General features: G+C 38.0%; 2 protein-coding genes and 1 long non-coding RNA gene across 4 annotated transcripts; 1 reads left to right on the forward strand and 2 right to left on the reverse strand.

The window, feature by feature from the left end:
* Positions 1 to 28: 28 nt before the first annotated feature.
* LOC136248616 (uncharacterized) lies at positions 29 to 3121 on the reverse strand. Of its 2 annotated transcripts, none has more exons than XR_010697781.1 (3): positions 2984 to 3121; positions 989 to 2931; positions 29 to 942 (listed from the first exon to the last, which is right to left on the reverse strand). It is a non-coding gene; the product is annotated as an uncharacterized lncRNA (long non-coding RNA). The 2 variants fall into 2 exon arrangements; XR_010697782.1 differs by having other exon boundaries at positions 29 to 737; positions 798 to 2931.
* An 11530-nt stretch (positions 3122 to 14651) lies between these two features.
* LOC136251390 (uncharacterized) lies at positions 14652 to 16864 on the forward strand. Its single transcript, XM_066043832.1, has 2 exons — positions 14652 to 14989; positions 15118 to 16864. Exons 1-2 carry the CDS (start codon positions 14693 to 14695, stop codon positions 16729 to 16731), a joined length of 1911 nt encoding a protein of 636 aa, XP_065899904.1. The 5' UTR covers positions 14652 to 14692; the 3' UTR covers positions 16732 to 16864.
* Positions 16865 to 16898: 34 nt separating this feature from the next.
* LOC136248578 (uncharacterized) lies at positions 16899 to 18429 on the reverse strand. The gene has a single exon (XM_066040346.1). It carries the CDS (start codon positions 18363 to 18365, stop codon positions 16899 to 16901), a length of 1467 nt encoding a protein of 488 aa, XP_065896418.1. The 5' UTR covers positions 18366 to 18429.
* Between the last annotated feature and the right edge of the window lie 111 nt (positions 18430 to 18540).

Consider the following 18540-nt stretch of genomic DNA (forward strand, 5'->3'; position numbering starts at 1 on the left):
TAGTTACTGTAACGAATCTAATATTACGTAATATTATTACTAAAAGTAACGAAGTTACTAATCTCGTTAGTAACCCACTGAGTAACGCCTAGCCACAACGAAGTAATGAAGCCTACTAAGTGAGGCTTATTCACCAGCTACTTACTTATATCAAGACTTGCACATTGTCCAACAACGCAATCGTGTCACGTGATAAGGTGGTAGTTTCACACGTGACAGCTTAAGGCTATGGACACAAAGTAATATAATATGTAATATTATTACAGTTACTTTATTTTATGGGTAATATGTAACTGTAACTAAATAGTTCAGCTGCAAGTAATATGTAATATGTAACTAGTTACTTTTAAAAAGTAACTTGCCCAACACTGATTAAAGTTCGGTGGCTTGGGGTGTTTAGAACAGATGCTGCAGGGACAAGAAAAGTGAAGACTGTGTAAGTTATCAGGATTAAAATTCTTCATAAAATGCTGCCATAGAATTTGGATTAACTGAGCTTTGATGGTAAGAAATGGTTAAGTCAATTGTAGGTAGGCTGTTGAAAGTTCTAGGTAGTCTGTTGGAGTAAAAATTTCTTTGTTTGTTAGATGATGTGAAAACATGTTCAAGTTTGTTACAGGAAGAATGGTGGCAGAATTTGATGAATATCAAAGCTAACTTCTCTTCCTGAGTTGGGTGGAAGCTTCATCAGCAGTCTTGTAACCAAGGTGACTTGCAAACAGTTTGCCCACTAGTAGCTGTCAAGAAGTCATGATAATGAAAAAAATGATGTTCAAATGTAACAACTGTCCACTCACCACGTCTGCCAAAGGCATAAACTCTACAGAAATGTTTCTTGGTATTTATCAAATACAACTGAAATAGAAATTTTTCTATCTTGAGATAAATTAACTGAGGTTGGATTCAATTACTTGCTAGACCATGAGATTCATCTCCTCATGTCTACACATTGATGATGTACTGATGACAAAATTATGACATAAAGCACCTCAAAGTGTATCCACTTGTAAGGGAGAGATCAAGCTGCTTGAAGTCATCATATGTCAATTCAGGAAAGCCCTTATCTCTGGAAATAGACACAATTAAATCTACTTGAAGGTGTTGAAGGGTAAATGGTCCCTGGCTAGTCCTACATGACTCAGACCCTGTCTTACATGACTCAGACCCTGTCTTACATGACTCAGACCCTGTCTTACATGACTCAGACCCTGTCTTACATGACTCAGACCCTGTTTTACATGACTCAGACCCTAATACCGTGGCTTTTATTGATCAGAGACTGTAAGTGTCCTCTTTGGAACTTACAAAATATCAAGAAATGGTAAATAATACAAAACTAACTCTTGCTAGTCTTTTGTTATTAAAGCACTTATGGGAAACTTTAGCACAGAGGAATTTAGTTGAAAATTCCAAGCACTCGTACAACCTAATATCTTTTATTGGATTTCTCCTTATATGTCCTGCTTTGTATTAGGCCACATGGACTTAATTATCAGTTTCTCATCCCCACCCACATTGCTATTTTTCTTACCTCATCAAGGATTTTTTGCATCACTGGTGCCTAAGGGAGGCCAATTAGCACCTTTTATAGTTGGTACCTTGCAGTTTAAGAAATTGCATTTTAGCTAGCTAAGCCTGGTCAGCTATCTAGTTAGTAAAAAAATAAAATAAAAATCTGCACTCCTGTACTGATATTTTGAGCACAGGAGGATGATAAACTAATAATTAAGTTTATGTATAGTGATGGTTGTATTAGCTATATACTTAGCTGTATTAATGACCACACTAATAACTATTGACAAGTGATAACAACTGTACAACACAATATGGAGAGTGTCTATAACTACAAAGTACACAGTATATACTAACCAGAAGCCATACAATCACATGCCTAATGCTATTACTACATAACTACAATACTTATAAAACCACTACAGAACTACCATATACTACAATGGTCACTATAAAAGTATAGCGAACATCACTATACAAAAATGGTGAGTGTTGTAGCAGGAATCGGTAGTGAAATTCACCACTATTTTTTTACAGTGTATAGCTATACCTAGTGTTATATTAATATAATCACTCTCCAGCAATGTTTCACTGTTAAAATCTTACCAATTTGCCTTAGAAAATGCAAGTGAAGCCTTTAGTGGTAGTACTAATCATAATTAGGTGTTCTAGACTGAAGCTGCAATTGCCAGCCAGCTCCAGCATTCAGAGTAGGAGAACCAAATGATCAGTCATTCCAGAGTGGAAGGAATCGGATGTGCATGTGAAATCATACTACTACAGTAATTTGTTGTACCTTAGTTATACATTGCATATCATGCAGATTCATAATTGCCACTTCTAAAAACTGCATCAGTGGTATAATGAGCTTTCTTTCAAACATGTGATCACTTACAATGTATCTTCAATACATTAATTTCAGCTAAAATTGCAATGTAAATTTAAGCTAAAAAGTCAATTTTTTTTCTGTGGAACACATTCAGTTGATTTGCATGCCCACAGACGTATGCTGAGTGTGTTTTGCACACTTGTTGAGTGACTTCCACCAATGCCCATGTAAGAATACCTTAGATTTGCATCTGTTGTCTAAACTTTTCTGACCTGAAATCCCTCTGAAATTTTCTAGACCTCAGTGCCACTGTTAGCCATAGTGCTCTGAGCCATCTGCTAGCCGTGCAGTTATATGGCTCATGTTATTTTAACCTTTGTCTGAAACCCATTGTGGGGGATAGTCTAGGTCAGTAATGTCATTGTTATTTGTTAAGTTTCCCGCATGCATTGATAAATACAAGCTAATACACTGAGCATGATACAGATCAGTGTACATTATTACCACACAGTGGTACATACCACCTGCACACATGCACAGACAGTTTACTCCACATCTTAGTCCGCTTGTCCAAGGATCAGCTTCATACCCTACCAGAAAATCAATCAGCTTTGGGAGGCATGCATCTGCACAACTACGTACATGCCAACCCCTGCATTTTCTTAGGATTGTGTATAAATAGTGGCATCCATTGTCCTATATGGCCTAGATTTCACCTATTTGTAGATGTGAATGTAATAAGTAGTTTTATTTATAATTACTATTATAGTGAATCACATGGTTTTCCTAAACATTATCTAGCTATGTCAGAAGCCCATGCAGAAGGCTCCCACACAGTGAGCCAATAATGTATAACTATGCTAAAAGTAACATACTAATTCTCATGCATATATATATATATATATATATATATATATGTGTGCACATGCCATTCTGCATGGTATCCTTTTGAAACAAATAACCAAGTTGCTATACTGTGAATAGTTGTGCACTTGAGAACATTATGCATATACCCATTCATGCACTACAACATGATATGCCACTTAGCCCCTGACCAGTAATGATGTTTGATAATGGTGTGATCACCACAGTGTAGTGAAACTTATTCTGGTCTCTTTGGGTCAAGATTCCTGAGTCAGTGACCTTTAATTTGAGTAGGTACCTGCACTTTGCCAGTTATACACAAATGGCACATTTGGGATTACCATGACCCCTGCAGTTTAGGCAGCTGGCCTTTTTATACAGTGACCTGATTACAGGTTTCATAGCACTGTTGGGTGCACAAGGTGGCTTAATGTTTGATATGAATATAGGCAGAAACATGCATGCTGATACTAAAACTGTTCAATGTGGAAAAAAAATATCCCAGGCCAGGTGGTAACTTGATTCACAGACAGATTGCAGTACTTACCTGCATGAGGAATCACACAGCTTGGGATCCAGAATTTCCTCCGCATTCAACCAGTTTGAACAACACTGATATGACTCTTATGTTTCATTAGGACATTAGATGTATATACTAGCTCACCAGAAAAAGTAATATTGTTTACTACGCTGTTACGTACTGAGGCTATTTGTGTCAAACCTCCAAATATATGTACACCAACTTACAGGCATTTGATTCACAAAAAGTATGCACATGGTTATATTCAAAAGCATGCAGGGTTATTTCACAATGCATGTTGATTTACATGCAAAACTATGATTAAGTAGCTTATAAAAATTTACGAAACCATGATTATTCACTTAAATCCATGCATGCATGACTATTATTCTTGGCATTGTAATTCTGTGTATAGACACAAACTGAGCATAATATATTAAAAGAGAGAGGGGAGGCAGAATTAACATATATAATTATACATAAGACCCATAAATTAACAATAATCACCAATTGCACATTTACAAATAACCAATTACTGCCATAATCTTATGTTGAAATTGCCAACCATGCAGTAATGCTAGAAGTGGTAATTATCATTGCAATGGTTTTATGACATACGTGCTAATGATTTTACTTAGGGTGTCGTGTAGCTAGGTCCTGCATCACAGAAAGTGCTATAAGTAATGGTTATACCATGGGCACGAGTGTATGCTTTGCCTGTATATACGCACTTGCCCTCAGGCTGCATATACAGGCAAAGCACAAGTGCCTGTGGTATAACCAGTGTTGGGAGTAACGCGTTATGTAATATTATTACTTTTGTGGTAACAAAGTAATATAACGAAATACGCTATAAAAACAGGTAATATAACGCAAGCTACTTTACTTACAAATGTAATGCGTTACCTAAGTAATATAGTTACTGTAACGAGTCTAATATTATTACTACAAATAACGAAGTTACTAATCTCGTTAGTTATCCTCTGAGTAACGCCTAGCCACAACGAAGTAACGAGGCCTACTGAATGAAGCTTATTCATCAGCTTCTTACTTATAACCAAAATTTGCATATTGTCCAACAACGCAATCATGTCACGTGATAAGGTGATAGTTTCACATGTGACAGCTTAAGGCTGTGGACACAAAGTAATATAATATGTAATATTATTACAGTTACTTTATTTTATGGGTAATATGTAACTGTAACTAAATAGTTCAGTTGCAAGTAATATGTAATATGTAACTAGTTACTTTTACGAAGTAACTTGCCCAACACTGGGTATAACTAATGTGTTTTACTTAAGCATGCAGACTTACCTAATTGGCAAAATCTTTAGTTGTGATACCCTTCTCTTGTATAGGGAACCAAGTAAGCTGTGATTGTGGGATTCAATTTTGCCACAAACAAGCTGCGATTATGGGATTCAATTTTAATACATCAAAGAGTAGTTTGATTTTACTTTTGCTAATATAGTAAAGTACTATATTACTACATTTACAAAAGTAAAAAACAAACTGCAGTTGATGTATTAAAATTGAATCCCACAATCACAGCTCAGTTGTTTGGCAAACTTCAATCACAGCTTGCTTGATTCCCTATATATAAGAAAAGAGAGATAACAGTATAATATCAAAGAAATCTATAATGATTTCTGGATATAGTGTGCAATCCTATTAGGTGTGCAATGTCTCAAGTTAATGAGATATACACACTGCCTTAATGAGATAGCTATACACACTGCAGATGTATGCACTGCAGATGTATGCACTGGAAGTAGTGTGTATATGTTGTTAAGGCAGTGCGTATATCTCGTTAACATTTTGAATCAGTGCAATATGTGATATATATGCACTGGCTTTCCATTGATCTGAGGTGTGAAAGTGGTACATATATACATGTAATAGCTCAATATTAAGCACCTAACCGATAACTTTAAGTACCATTGTTCTCAAATGATACCACTCCTTAAGCACCAATAACATAGAGCTCAGGGCAGAGGGAAAAGATTTTCAGGAAACCCTTGTTGACATTTAGATTTTTAAGATAGCAGGAACCAAATAAACCATTAACTTTGGTAGCAAGTCACGCATGTCCTATCTAATTCACAACTTTAAATTTAGCTACGTAAAGCTACACACCAGTAACATCACAATAATCCTGCAGCTTCTACACCACACTTCCTGCTAGTGACTTCATCAAAGGAATTAACATGCTCTATAGGTGATATTTATAATTGCATGCATATATAATATATGTATATATGCCAGGGACTAAAAAAGGGGGGACTAGTCGTGGCTAAAAAGTTAGTTGTAAATGGTAACTGGGCTGGTTGTAATTATACTCAGACAAAAATAGCCAGCTGCACCACAGAAAAGTAGTTATAAACTCAAAGTTATAATATTTACGTGTTGAACATATTAACTTTTTTACAATGATTTGACATATAGCTACATGTACCTCAAGATCCAGTCAATTGAGATAGTCATTTTCAAAAAATTCTATTTAACTCTTTGATTAAAAATTACCATACAATCCTAGATGATTTTCTTTCTTACAGTCCAATAAAACAAAACTTGCATGCATGTAATTAGCTCAGTATACGTAATTCTTCTTTTAAAATTTCCCTCCAGCTTAGTAACTACTTCCAGATCTCAATGATTTCTCTAAAATTGCTTCCAGATTCAATCTTAGCACATTCATGTTTTAAAATTTTCCCAGGGGGAGTATGCCCCAGGCCCCATCAGAAATCCCTACAATTTTCCTCTTTACTGGCACTTTGTCACATAAGCATTCTCTTTACTTTTACTGCTTGGACAATCATGACAATATGCAGCACAAAAAGTAACTACTCAAACACTATATGTACCCGCTCCCTGGGCTCAGGTTATAGGGCTATAGCTATAGTTGTGGGTGTTTTTAGCCACTGATACAATGATCCTTGATAAGTCAGAAACCACATCATGTATCAAATTTCTGGTGCCAGGGTGTCAAACAACTGTAGCTACAGTATGATTACATAATTACATTATGCATGCAGAAATCGTGTTTGCAGGCCAGCTATATCTCAGTGTAGCCATATCTTATAGATTTTGACAGTTGTATTTGCCTTCACCTCAGACTAGTGTTGATACTCTACTACTGTATATGAACAAAGGTACATTAACATATACACATCATGTGCATTATCTGGTGATTGAGAGACACTGAATATCTGCATGTGTCATGAAGATGTTGTCATGAAGATGTCCTCTAAGCTTGTATCAACATTTTACTGGACTTTATAGTAGTTATAGTTATTGTCCGGGTATCATTCAGTATCTGTAAAGTTTTTGGTGGGATATGCAGTGTTGGGCAAGTTACTTCGTAAAAGTAACTAGTTACATATTACATATTACTTGCAACTGAACTATTTAGTTACAGTTACATATTACCCATAAAATAAAGTAACTGTAATAATATTACATATTATATTACTTTGTGTCCACAGCCTTAAGCTGTCACATGTGAAACTATCACCTTATCACGTGACATGATTGCGTTGTTGGACAATATGCAAATTTTGGTTATAAGTAAGAAGCTGATGAATAAGCTTCATTCAGTAGGCCTCGTTACTTCGTTGTGGCTAGGCGTTACTCAGAGGATAACTAACGAGATTAGTAACTTCGTTATTTGTAGTAATAATATTAGACTCGTTACAGTAACTATATTACTTAGGTAACGCATTACATTTGTAAGTAAAGTAGCTTGCGTTATATTACCTGTTTTTATAGCGTATTTCGTTATATTACTTTGTTACCACAAAAGTAATAATATTACATAACGCGTTACATAAGTAACGCGTTACTCCCAACACTGGGGATATGTATACACAATTCAGTTGGAGTGTTGCTGTATATGCTATGCATAACTGAGTGTGTGTATATCCATTAATTTGAATTCTACTACACATCAAATCTTGATGCAATACAATTTCCTAAACTGCATGGTAGAGCATAGCTGAGCCCAGGAGAGAAAACCAGCAAGAGAATCCACAAACATCTTTATAATCCGTCTCACTTTGTGTGGAGGCAGCAAATAAACTGCTCCCACACAAAACCAAGTAGCTACCATACAACAGGAAATATTGATGAAAGGAAATTTTGATGAATCCAGAATTAATCTTTGACCATAGATAATAATATAAAATTTGACGAAAAGCAAAAAATCACAGATCTAAGCACTGCATGACTTTTGAGGCACTTATTGATGTTTGAAAAATTAAATTTGATGAATGTAACTGATTTGTCAAATTTTTCTTTTGTCAAAATTTCCTATCGTATGGTAAGCTAAAGATTAACCGCCTCCCTTGATTGCTGCATAAGTGCACTGTTAAAACAGAGGTGTTTAGTTACACCCTGACAAAGGTGTTTATGGAACACCTACACCTTTAAAAGTGTACATATACACCCAGGGGTGTTATATTACGCCTATAATGTTATTGGATTGTAATAGGTGTAGTGAAGCACCTTTGGAGTGTATTAAAGGTGTTATTGTACACTGACTCTATACTGATACATTTGAAATGAATTTCTTTTTATGTAGGAATGAGTCTACACACCATACAGTGATGCTATAGGATTTAAAGCTCATGCAGTGTTGCTGATTTAGTTAAGTGCAACAGTGAAGCCCAAACAATGTTACACTGAGCTCAGCATGCAGACGGACAGATCAGCAATACTATATCCACACTCAATCCATCAACGTACTGTAGCTTGCTAGATTGTGCATGTCAATAACTGCTTTTACAAGTACTAATAGTGTTTGTACATTCTGTATATTTGATTTTAGTGTCCATTAATAATAATTCAATTCTGTACAATTATAGACATCTAAAATATAAATTGTACACTGTGCAAAAGGCAGAGGTCACATATATGAGCATAAATGTGCGTGCAGTCGATAAAGTAAATAATTCTGTGTGCTGTACTAACTAGTTTGTCAGCCATAGGATTGCAATCCATTATATAAGCATGGTAATGTCAGTGTTGATAGCTACAAGGCTACACATTAAATGCTACTTCATAATCCAACATCTTTTCAATCGCTCCAATCGTCAGCTGGTCATGTAATAATATCATTAAGAGACTCCATATCATATTCAAAATGGAAGGAAATTCTCCTTTGTGATGCCGGCGGGTAGCCTTGTGGTCATCATCACACTGTGACGTGATTCAAAATGCCAGTTTGTGAGTCCGATTTATACATCAAGCTTAGCTATCAAGATTTTTCATACACTTGATCCGACCTTTAAAATTGCAATAACTAATGGATGTCAACACATGTTCACTAATGAAAGTGGATTGTGACAAGGCCAATGGACAATTCAAGCGGATACTGAGCTACACTCCCTGCAGTCCTGGGCCCGTGTGTTGGCATTTATATACACGCATACCTTCCAGAACGTCAAAATATACCAAGAAATAAGTGATGACTTGACGATCCAATTGGGTTCCATTGAATGCCCAGCTTTTGAACGGCAGTGCGCACTATATAGCGTGTACCAGGTGCGAGACCAGGTGCACAGTATCAGTAATATGGCCACCGAAAGAAGCAGTTGAGACGATAACGTGCGAGCAGCTTTCGATAGTAAAGAAATGTACCAAAATTCAACAGCATCGACGGCGGGAATGTGGAAGACGACTTGTACCCGGCTGGGTTTTACTCTTTTCACCACCTTTCACCCTTACGTAATATTAAGCTCAAAAGCATCCAGACTTCCTACTGTAGTTGTTGCTCTCTCTCTCTTCGGCTTTAGGGCACGCATCTAGTAGTTGCCGCGAGTAGTAGACTTTAGGGGAAGCGTCCAGTAGTTGCCACGAGTAGTAGACTTTAGGGGAAGCGTCTAGTAGTGTTAGGGTTAGGGTTAGAGTTCAGCTTTGGTTTCTTCTTCACCTTTAGGGTTAGGTTCTATATACAGCTTATGATTATGATTATGATTAGATACTGGAAAGACAGCACTCAGTGCTGGTTACATCCAGGAGGGGGGGGGGGACCCTCAAAACAAAAAGGGGGTTAATTACAACAAATCTAGTCCAAAAATACAATTATTAAACTGTTCTAGTGACTCTGTATCGATGATGTGATTAGGGAGGTTATTCCATTGCTTGATAGTTCTTGGAAAGTAACTCTGTTGGTAAGCAAGTGTTCTAGTTGGAGGAATTATATATCTGTATTGGTGATGCAATCTAGTTGGATATGAAGTAGGCTTGAAATACTCAGGGAGCTGGATAGATGGCAAAGCGTGATGTAATACTCTATATAGTAAGTTCAAACGATCAATACATCTTCTGCTCTGTAGGCTCTTCCAATGCAGTTGATCCAACAGGTAAGTGACACTACTCATTGGATTGTAATCCGATGCTACCCATCTTGCAGCACGACGTTGTACCTTCTCTAAAGTATTAATTAAGTATAGCTGGTGAGGGTCCCAGACACAACTAGCATATTCCAGCAGAGGACGTATTGATGTTAAATAGGCTGTTATCTTAACTTCTTTGGAGCATTTACTTATATTACGTTTAAGAAAGTTGAGACTTTTAGTTGCTTTGCCGCAAAGATGATCGATGTGGTGGGACCAAGACATTGATTGGTGGAATATGACCCCTAGATATGGATGCTGACTCTTCAGTTCCAGAGCTTTATTGTCAATGCTGTAGGTGGTGAGCATGGGAGTTTTGCTTCTTGAACAACGTAGAAAAACACACTTTTCAACATTTAGTTTCATTTGCCAAGTTTTAGCCCAGTGGAAGACTTTATTTAGATCTTGTTGTAGGATACTATTGTCTTCTTCTGAATCAATAATTCTGTAAATAATACAGTCATCGGCAAAGAGACGAATCGAGGAGTTGATATTTGTAGATATGTCATTGATGTAAAGTAGGAACATTAATGGCCCAAGTACAGTGCCTTGTGGGACACCTGACTTTACTGGAACAAACCTGGAAGTTACATTATTTAGCACTACTCTTTGTTTGCATTGTGTTAGCCAAGCCTTAATCCATTGATGAAGGTCTCCTTGTATTCCATAGTGTGATAGTTTCTGTAATAATCGTTTATGAGGAACTGAGTCAAAAGCTTTTGAGAAATCTAAGCTTATTTCGTTAGTCACATTTATAAGATACAAAAGAAAGGAATCAAGTGAGCTAGCAGCGGTAGCATAATCGGTAGCACACTGGATCATGGCACTGGGATCCTGGGTTCGATCCTCCTTCAATACTGCACTTTTTTTTCGCCTTTTTGGTTCACCGTTTTTTGTGTAAGTTCTGTAGGGTTATGAAATAGGGTGAAAAGAGTAATACCCGGCTGCAGCGGCTGTCAGTGCTTGGGCGCCCAGAGTGGGAAAAGGTGAGTAACGGCCTGGCGACCTTGGCGTGAATAATACATGATCTATAGCTGTGAAGAAAGAACTGGCGATGATTAGAAGTGTTCACTTAACAGCGTAATGAGACTGGTATCTTCAGTAGAACTTTATACATTCTCGTGACAATGTTAGAGGCCATTTCCACTGGTTTGACAACTGGCAGGGCAGACAGGAGATAGCTCAGATGCCAGGAACATGCATCATTGCACATCCAAAGTCAGAGGCTTACAATGTGGTGTGCCAGAAGCTGGTTCAAAAGTGGCATCCAGCTAGGTCCTGGATGACAGTGAACTTGTGTTAAGTGTAAAACCTTGATATACTGGTTTATTTTAGAGATTAAGAATTCAGATGAGGGTGTAGCAAACAAATTGATCAAAGTATCAGTAATGAACCAACTAAAAAACTTGAGAATGGAGTCCAACGACAATGGATTGGAAATTTCTGGTGGCTGAGTATGATGACACTATTCAGTCCATGAAGGGTGACTATTAAAAGAGGGTGGCAAAGGAGCTGTACAATTCGAAGATAAGTGGATTTAACCCTACTGAATGCCTGGCTTTAATAGTGACTGAATGTCCACTTTTGTCAGAGGTCGTTGATCAAAATTCCCCTCTGCACTCAAGTACTTGGGTAAGTGTACCATAATAATTTGTTATAATTGAAAATTATGGTTTCTTTTGGTATATAGATACAAAACAAGTTTAAAGCAACTGTTCCAATTGACGACAATATAAAGGACTTCATTTTTATCAACTGGCCTATGTGGAGAACAAAATTGATGCCAACAGTTTAGTGTAAGACCAGGCCATACTTTAAGAGGCTATTGGGACTTCTTGGTGAATGTAGCTAATGATTTTTGTCCACCCAGATGGTAAGTAACAATTAAAAATACTGAATGTATGTAACAAGGTCTTATTTTTCTCAGATGTTATTGATTGTGTACTTGGAAGCTGATTTGTCATCTGTTGCATCCAAGATGGTTTGCAAGGATAATGTTTTACTTAAGAATTTTGAGGTATGTTTACCTGTAGTGTACATTCACAAAGTTATGTTTGGTTGACATATAAAACCTCTAATAGTTTCACTGCATGAAGCATTAATTACGTATTAGCATATAAATTCACAACTCTAGATAGGCTGTAGTGCTTCTTGGCATCCAAAATCAATAATAGTCCAGTACTACTTACTGTACGGTGGGAGAAAATTTTGGCTAATTTGGTAAAATGATTTGATTCGCCAAAAAATGCAATATGACACAACTATTCGCCAATATATTATCCACCAAATTCCGTCTTGAGTAAAATCACCAAAATTTTGTATTGTGCAGCATATGGCCAAGACTATAGTTCCTTGAAATATGTACCTATTGTCATGCTTGTTATATGTTATATATTTTTATTCTTTTATTTGCAGTGACGTGATGTCGATGTAGACTCTGTGCAGTTTCGAATTGTCAGCAGAACCATTTCTGGTTATTACCGGATGCGATCCTGAAGATGAGGGTAGCTGAGTCTTCCATCACTAGTTCCATTCCAGTACTAAGTGTTTAATCTCAAAGATGAGTAACTGTTGCAACTGGAGACTGTTATTCCAATCTGGAGAAAATGTGTATAGAACAGTAAACTCTTATGAAATTAAGTTTATACATTATGTATAGCAGTTTTCAATGTTTTTACTTTTAATATCACCCTAATAAAATTGTAAGAGTACTGAACACTGCTAAAGACGTTATTGAAACACCTAGGGGTGTTATGTATACCACCTTAAAGTTTATTGGAACACCGTTGGTGAGTGTTACTGAAACTCCTTTAAGGGTGTACTGGGACACCCTAAGGGGGAGCCTGACAACAATTGCAGATTAATAAAGAACCTTTTTTTAACAGTCTGTCTATGTTGTATTGAATAACCTTAAAAGAACCCTTTTTACTACCACTGCTACATTGGCAACTCTATCATATAAGTACCTAGGAATGACTATTGATGAAAGGCTGACATGGAATGATTATATTCTAGCCATTACTAACAAAGCTAGACAATTAAGTTAATGCCTTCTTACGTCAAAACTTTTATCTCTTGTCAAATGCAACCTGCCAGTAAAAATCTATTGTCAGCCCTACTATTGAATTTGCATCACCTGTTTGAGACCCCTAGTCCATACACAATTCTGAATATTCAGAGGTCTGCAACAAGATTCTGTTTCAATAACTATTTCCAACAAGTAGCGTTACTAACATGTGAATTTATTTTCACTCAAGGAAAGAAGATTTCGAAGCAAAAGCATAATAATGTACAAAATACTATAAAGTAACCAATAAACCTTATTGATACCCACCTGCTACTTCATACCCAACTGCCCACAAGAATCAACTCTTTTTAAGTTTTCATTTTTCCCAATTGAAAATCGTGACCCCCCTTTGTAACTAACTCCCATCCCTTGATCACCTTTGTAATAATTTACATAGCTACATACAATACAGCACACCTGTGCATTATAATCTGTATTGATTGTTGCACAGTATTAATATAATAAGAATAATAGATCTTCACCATGTGCCATGCAAACATATGAAGTCTGGCGCGGGGCCCCCTTTCGATTAAAAAATCAAGGGGCGCGGCTACGTCAGGCAGCAAACCATGCATCCCCAGAAAATCTCAGTGGCGGATCTAGGAATTTATAAAGGGGGTTTCCAGTTTAGAAGGTGGAGATATACACTGACATGAGATACGCAAAAGTTTGCGGGGTTTTCAAGGTTTCCACGTAAATTGTTTTTTTCGAGCAGGCGCTTATAATTTCTAATCGATAAGCGCCGTGGGAGAAAAAGCGGTATGGCATAGATTATATATACTACGTACCCGGGATTGGAAACGCCGGTTTTTATCCAAACTATCCGCGTTGGAGCGCACCCTTATGACAGCGAAGCGCCTAGCCAGGCGAGTAGTTGATTCTTTTCATCTTCTTGTGAATTCATAGCTAGCTAATAGAGATATAAAGGCTACTTAACTCAACATTTCGTATTTCGTAGGTTTACTAAATGAAGGAATTATTTGTACGAACATACGTACGTACGGGTACGTAGTATATATAATCTATGGGTATGGCCACGCGAGACTAGAAACCCCCCCTAAAGCCACTGAATCGTGGTTAGTTTCGACCTGGTTAACATAACATCCGGCGTTAGCTACTCTTGACAATGATGGTAACTCGGGTGGTAACTAGTCTCGTGCCCAGACCGCTTTTTTTCTTTTTGTGTGGGGGCGGAGAAAAAAAGGGTCTGGTGGATCTCCAATACATTTTTTGTGCAGCCGGATCTACAACTTTTGGGGATCGTTGATTAGTGGTGATGAATAGCAAAGGCTTGTTAACGAAGCAACAATAGGAAATACGGCGCGCGTAGCCAAGGATGTAACCTTGCCAAGCAAACGCGCGCCGTATTCCTATTGTTGCTTCGTTAACAGGCCTTTGCTATAGAGTGTTTTCATCGCGTGATCTAAATTACGTAATTTAAATTACGTAATTTTTCAAATCCGCCATTTGTCTGCACATGTGTTGCGTATGGAACAGGACTCATGCAGCGTTTATCGTTATACGCCGAAAACCTGCCACCTGATGCCAAAGACAGGTACCTTGCCAAAATCTCGGTTATTAATGGAACAGATCCTCTATCTGACGGCCTGTTTGGGGAAGAAGTGGATGTGACACCTCCCGTAGATGCGTGTGATTTGGTGTCCTACCTAGTACTACAGACTAGTTTCGTCACAGCTAAGCAGTTTAAAGGCCTAGAGGCATATAACCAGTTTGTTTGTGGATGGGTGAAGGAGATTAAGACTCGTAAAGTTGCTGACAAGTATCTCACTACTGGTCGAGTGAGTAGCTATTTCGTACAACTTCTGGCTCTTTTTGCCAGCAACATCTACATGCATTTCTTGTACTATTATTACACTGCATTGTGTTGAATAAAAATGTTTAAACTCTTGTTTGTTCTAACGTGTAGGTCCGTCATTCACAACGGCTGAGAGAGACTCCATTGAAGTGTTGGGTTATCATTGAAACCACTGGTGAAATCTCCTGTGCACATTGTAACTGCATGGCAGGGCTAGGAGAAGTGTGCACACATGTTGCAGCATTATTGTTTTATTTGGAGGCTCTGTACCGAATGGAAGAAGTACAAACTTGCACACAACAGCAGTGTGGTTGGATAATACCTTCAGCATCAACAGCAGTTGAGTACTTGGAGATCAGAGATATTGACTTCACATCGGCACGAGGAAAGAAGAGAAAATTGGATGAAACGTTAGAGGGCAGTGAAACCAACTCAGATAGACCAGTTTCCAAAAGTGGTACATTACCAACAGACACAGAAATGGAGCAATTTTTTAACAATCTGAGCTTGTGTGATACAAAGCCAGCAATTCTATCATTAGTTCCACCACATTCAGATAGATATATTCCAAAAACATCACTTTCAAATTTCCCCAAACCACTACCATCACTCCGTACTTCAGATAGCTGCAAACTAAATTACCCTGATTTGTTGAATGCCTGTGAAAAAGTTTCTATAGAAATAACTGATGACATGTCACAGGCTGTGGAGAAGGAAACAAGGAAGCAAAGTAAAACACCACTATGGTTTAAGTACAGGGCTGGAAGAGTTACTGCATCTCGGATGAAGGCAGTCTGTCACACTGATGTAACCAACCCGGCTCAGAGCTTGGTAAAAACTATTTGTTATCCTGATGCTTTCAGCTTTACATCCAAGCAGACAAGCTGGGGTTGTAGACATGAAAAGCAAGCCAGGGAAAGGTACGAAAAAACAGTTAAATCCAAGCATACAAACTTACATGTAGCTGAATGCGGGTTGTTCATTAATCCACAATGGCCTTACATTGGGGCATCTCCAGATGGCATCATCTATTGTGATTGCTGTCCCAAAGGTGTGCTTGAAATTAAATGCCCTTATTGTCATCGTGATGAGTCCATATCAGCTGCTGTTGCAAAGGATAAGAATTTTTGTCTTATTGAAGTGAATGGACAAATCAGCCTAGATCATGACCATGCCTACTATTATCAGGTGCAGACACAGATATTTGTTTGTGATGTTGATTATTGTGATTTCTGTGTGTGTACCTTCTCTGGGAATGAGGAGTCTACAATTCACATTGAAAGAATCTCCAGAAACAATGCGTTTTGGAAGAATGAATGTGTACCAAGAGCAGAAGCTTTTTTCAGGACTTGCTTGCTTCCTGAATTATTGGGTAGTTGGTACACACGACCCCTCACTACACCCAATGAGATTACAATTGATAGCAGTACTTTGGAAACTCATGGCCACAGTTCATCTCAGGGACATGTAGACAATTCTCAGTATAGCAGCAGTGTATCAGACGAAACCAGGCCACCACCTAGTCAAACGTTTTGTTACTGCAATGGCCCAGAAATTGGCGAGATGATAGGGTGTGACAATCTAGATTGTACCATTGAATGGTTCCATTTAAAGTGCTTAAAAATTAAGGCAGATTCTGTGCCAAAGGGAAAATGGTACTGCCCAGATTGCAGAATATTACCCAGATTCAGCAAATCAAAAGGGAAAAGAAAATCAAAGAAGTGATTATTAGTATACATGTAATAAAATGTTCACAGTGTATGTACATGAATAAAAATGTTTTCACTATGTATATAGTACATGAATAAAAATGTTAACAGTGTATGTACATGGATGAAAATGTTCACTATGTAGTAGTTAACAAAGTGTGCTATTCGAACGGAACAACGGAATCACATAGGTTGTTCAAGGCACAACAGACGGACAATATGGTCTAGAATAGGCACTTCTTCATTTGCCCTTTTCGTTACAAAATTAATTGGTACAGTGCTCCGCAAAATAGAGTATTTCTGCCTGACACAGCCAATCACCCGTTCAACATGAATACGAACATTTGCAATTTGCCTTGTGTCTTCGATTTCTATGGCTGAAAGCTGTTGTTTACCCCTAGTAAACGCTGGAATATGCAAACTAGCTTGCATTAAACCAACAGATTCGGCAATGTCAAATCCCCTGTCAGCCAAAACAACATCTCCAGGTAGCAACTTGCCTAAAAGACCACAATGGTCTGTTAGGTATTTATCGCTTACTCGGCCTCCCCAACATTTTGACACAAACGACACTACTCCTTGGGGTGTAATGCCAATAAGCACCTTTACAGTGTTATTATGCTTATAGTTGGACCAGGTGCTAGCTCGAGCTTGCAAGTTGGATGGTCGATCTATGAAAATCTCAAAGCAATCGATAATGATAGCAACTTTCTTCCCAAAAGAGGCTTGAAAGCAGGCTGGCATTGTTTTACCAAGAGCTTCACGGTCTGGCCACAATATCAAATTGCTTAGTCGTAAATCCATCTGCTTCAACCACTTTAAGAATATTCTAGATACTGTCGACGGTGAGACTCCAAAACGATATGCCAGATATTCCACTGAACTATTCATTCTTAACTTGAGCAACACACACATGAACTCTTGAAATGGTGATAACTTGGTTACACCATCTGATGGCAGAGTCTTGAGCACATGCTCAAAAACAGCTTTTACAGTTTTGGCATTAGGCAAACCAGTGTGAGTCTTTGCAAAATCGTCATCTACTAAGCATTCTTCATTAAAAGTGAGTTTTTTAAGTTCCATTGTTAGAGATGTAGCATGCTCTTTACTCTTAGCAAGTTCCTTCTGCAGACTTTCAATCTTGCTTGAGCACTCACAACTGTCCACTGGTCTAAAGTACTGTCTTGCAATTTCTATTTGCTCTGTGGCAACTAGTCTAATCTCTTCTGCAACAATTACCTGGACTTCCTCTGCTACTAAAGTGGGCAACAATTCTTCTATCCTCTTCCACTTCTCTCTTTCTTGAGCTCTTCTCCATCTATCCACTGAAGCTGTGACATCCGCTGTATCAGCACTCCCATGTTCCTTGTGGCCAAGGTGCAAGGTGGGTAACCAGTCAGGATCCGTTGTATTATAGAGATAAGCCGGCTTGCCAGAATGGAAGTGCTTTTCACAAATCTTGTAATTGTGTAGTGCAGTTAGGTCTAAATCTGCCCTGGAAATAGCAGCCAAATATCCGTCTCTCCTCTTTTTCCGTAGTTCAAGTTCTGCTTCTCCGTATCGATCAGTCACAGTAGGAATACCGTAGAAAGATATTCCGCTGCCATTGTCAGAACGACTTGAACAGTCGACTATCGCGCATAACACCATTGCTACCTGTGCAACAAAATGGCGGCTTCGTAATTTCAATCACGTGATGAAAACTCTCTATTCATCACCACTAATCAACGATCCCCAAAAGTTGTAGATCCGGCTGCACAAAAAATGTATTGGAGATCCACCAGACCCTTTTTTCTCCGCCCCCACACAAAAAGAAAAAAAGCGG

The sequence above is a fragment of the Dysidea avara genome, chromosome 3, assembly GCF_963678975.1.
Source record: "Dysidea avara chromosome 3, odDysAvar1.4, whole genome shotgun sequence".
Taxonomy (NCBI): Eukaryota; Metazoa; Porifera; class Demospongiae; order Dictyoceratida; family Dysideidae; genus Dysidea; species Dysidea avara.

Excerpts from the sequence above, each read along its gene's own strand:
- LOC136251390 (XM_066043832.1), top strand. The coding sequence starts at position 14,693 with ATGCAGCGTTTATCGTTATACGCCGAAAACCTGCCACCTGATGCCAAA. Across the intron at positions 14,990-15,117 it reads AGTATCTCACTACTGGTCGA|GTCCGTCATTCACAACGGCT; the intron begins GTGAGTAGCTAT and ends TCTAACGTGTAG.
- LOC136248578 (XM_066040346.1), bottom strand. The coding sequence starts at position 18,365 with ATGGTGTTATGCGCGATAGTCGACTGTTCAAGTCGTTCTGACAATGGC.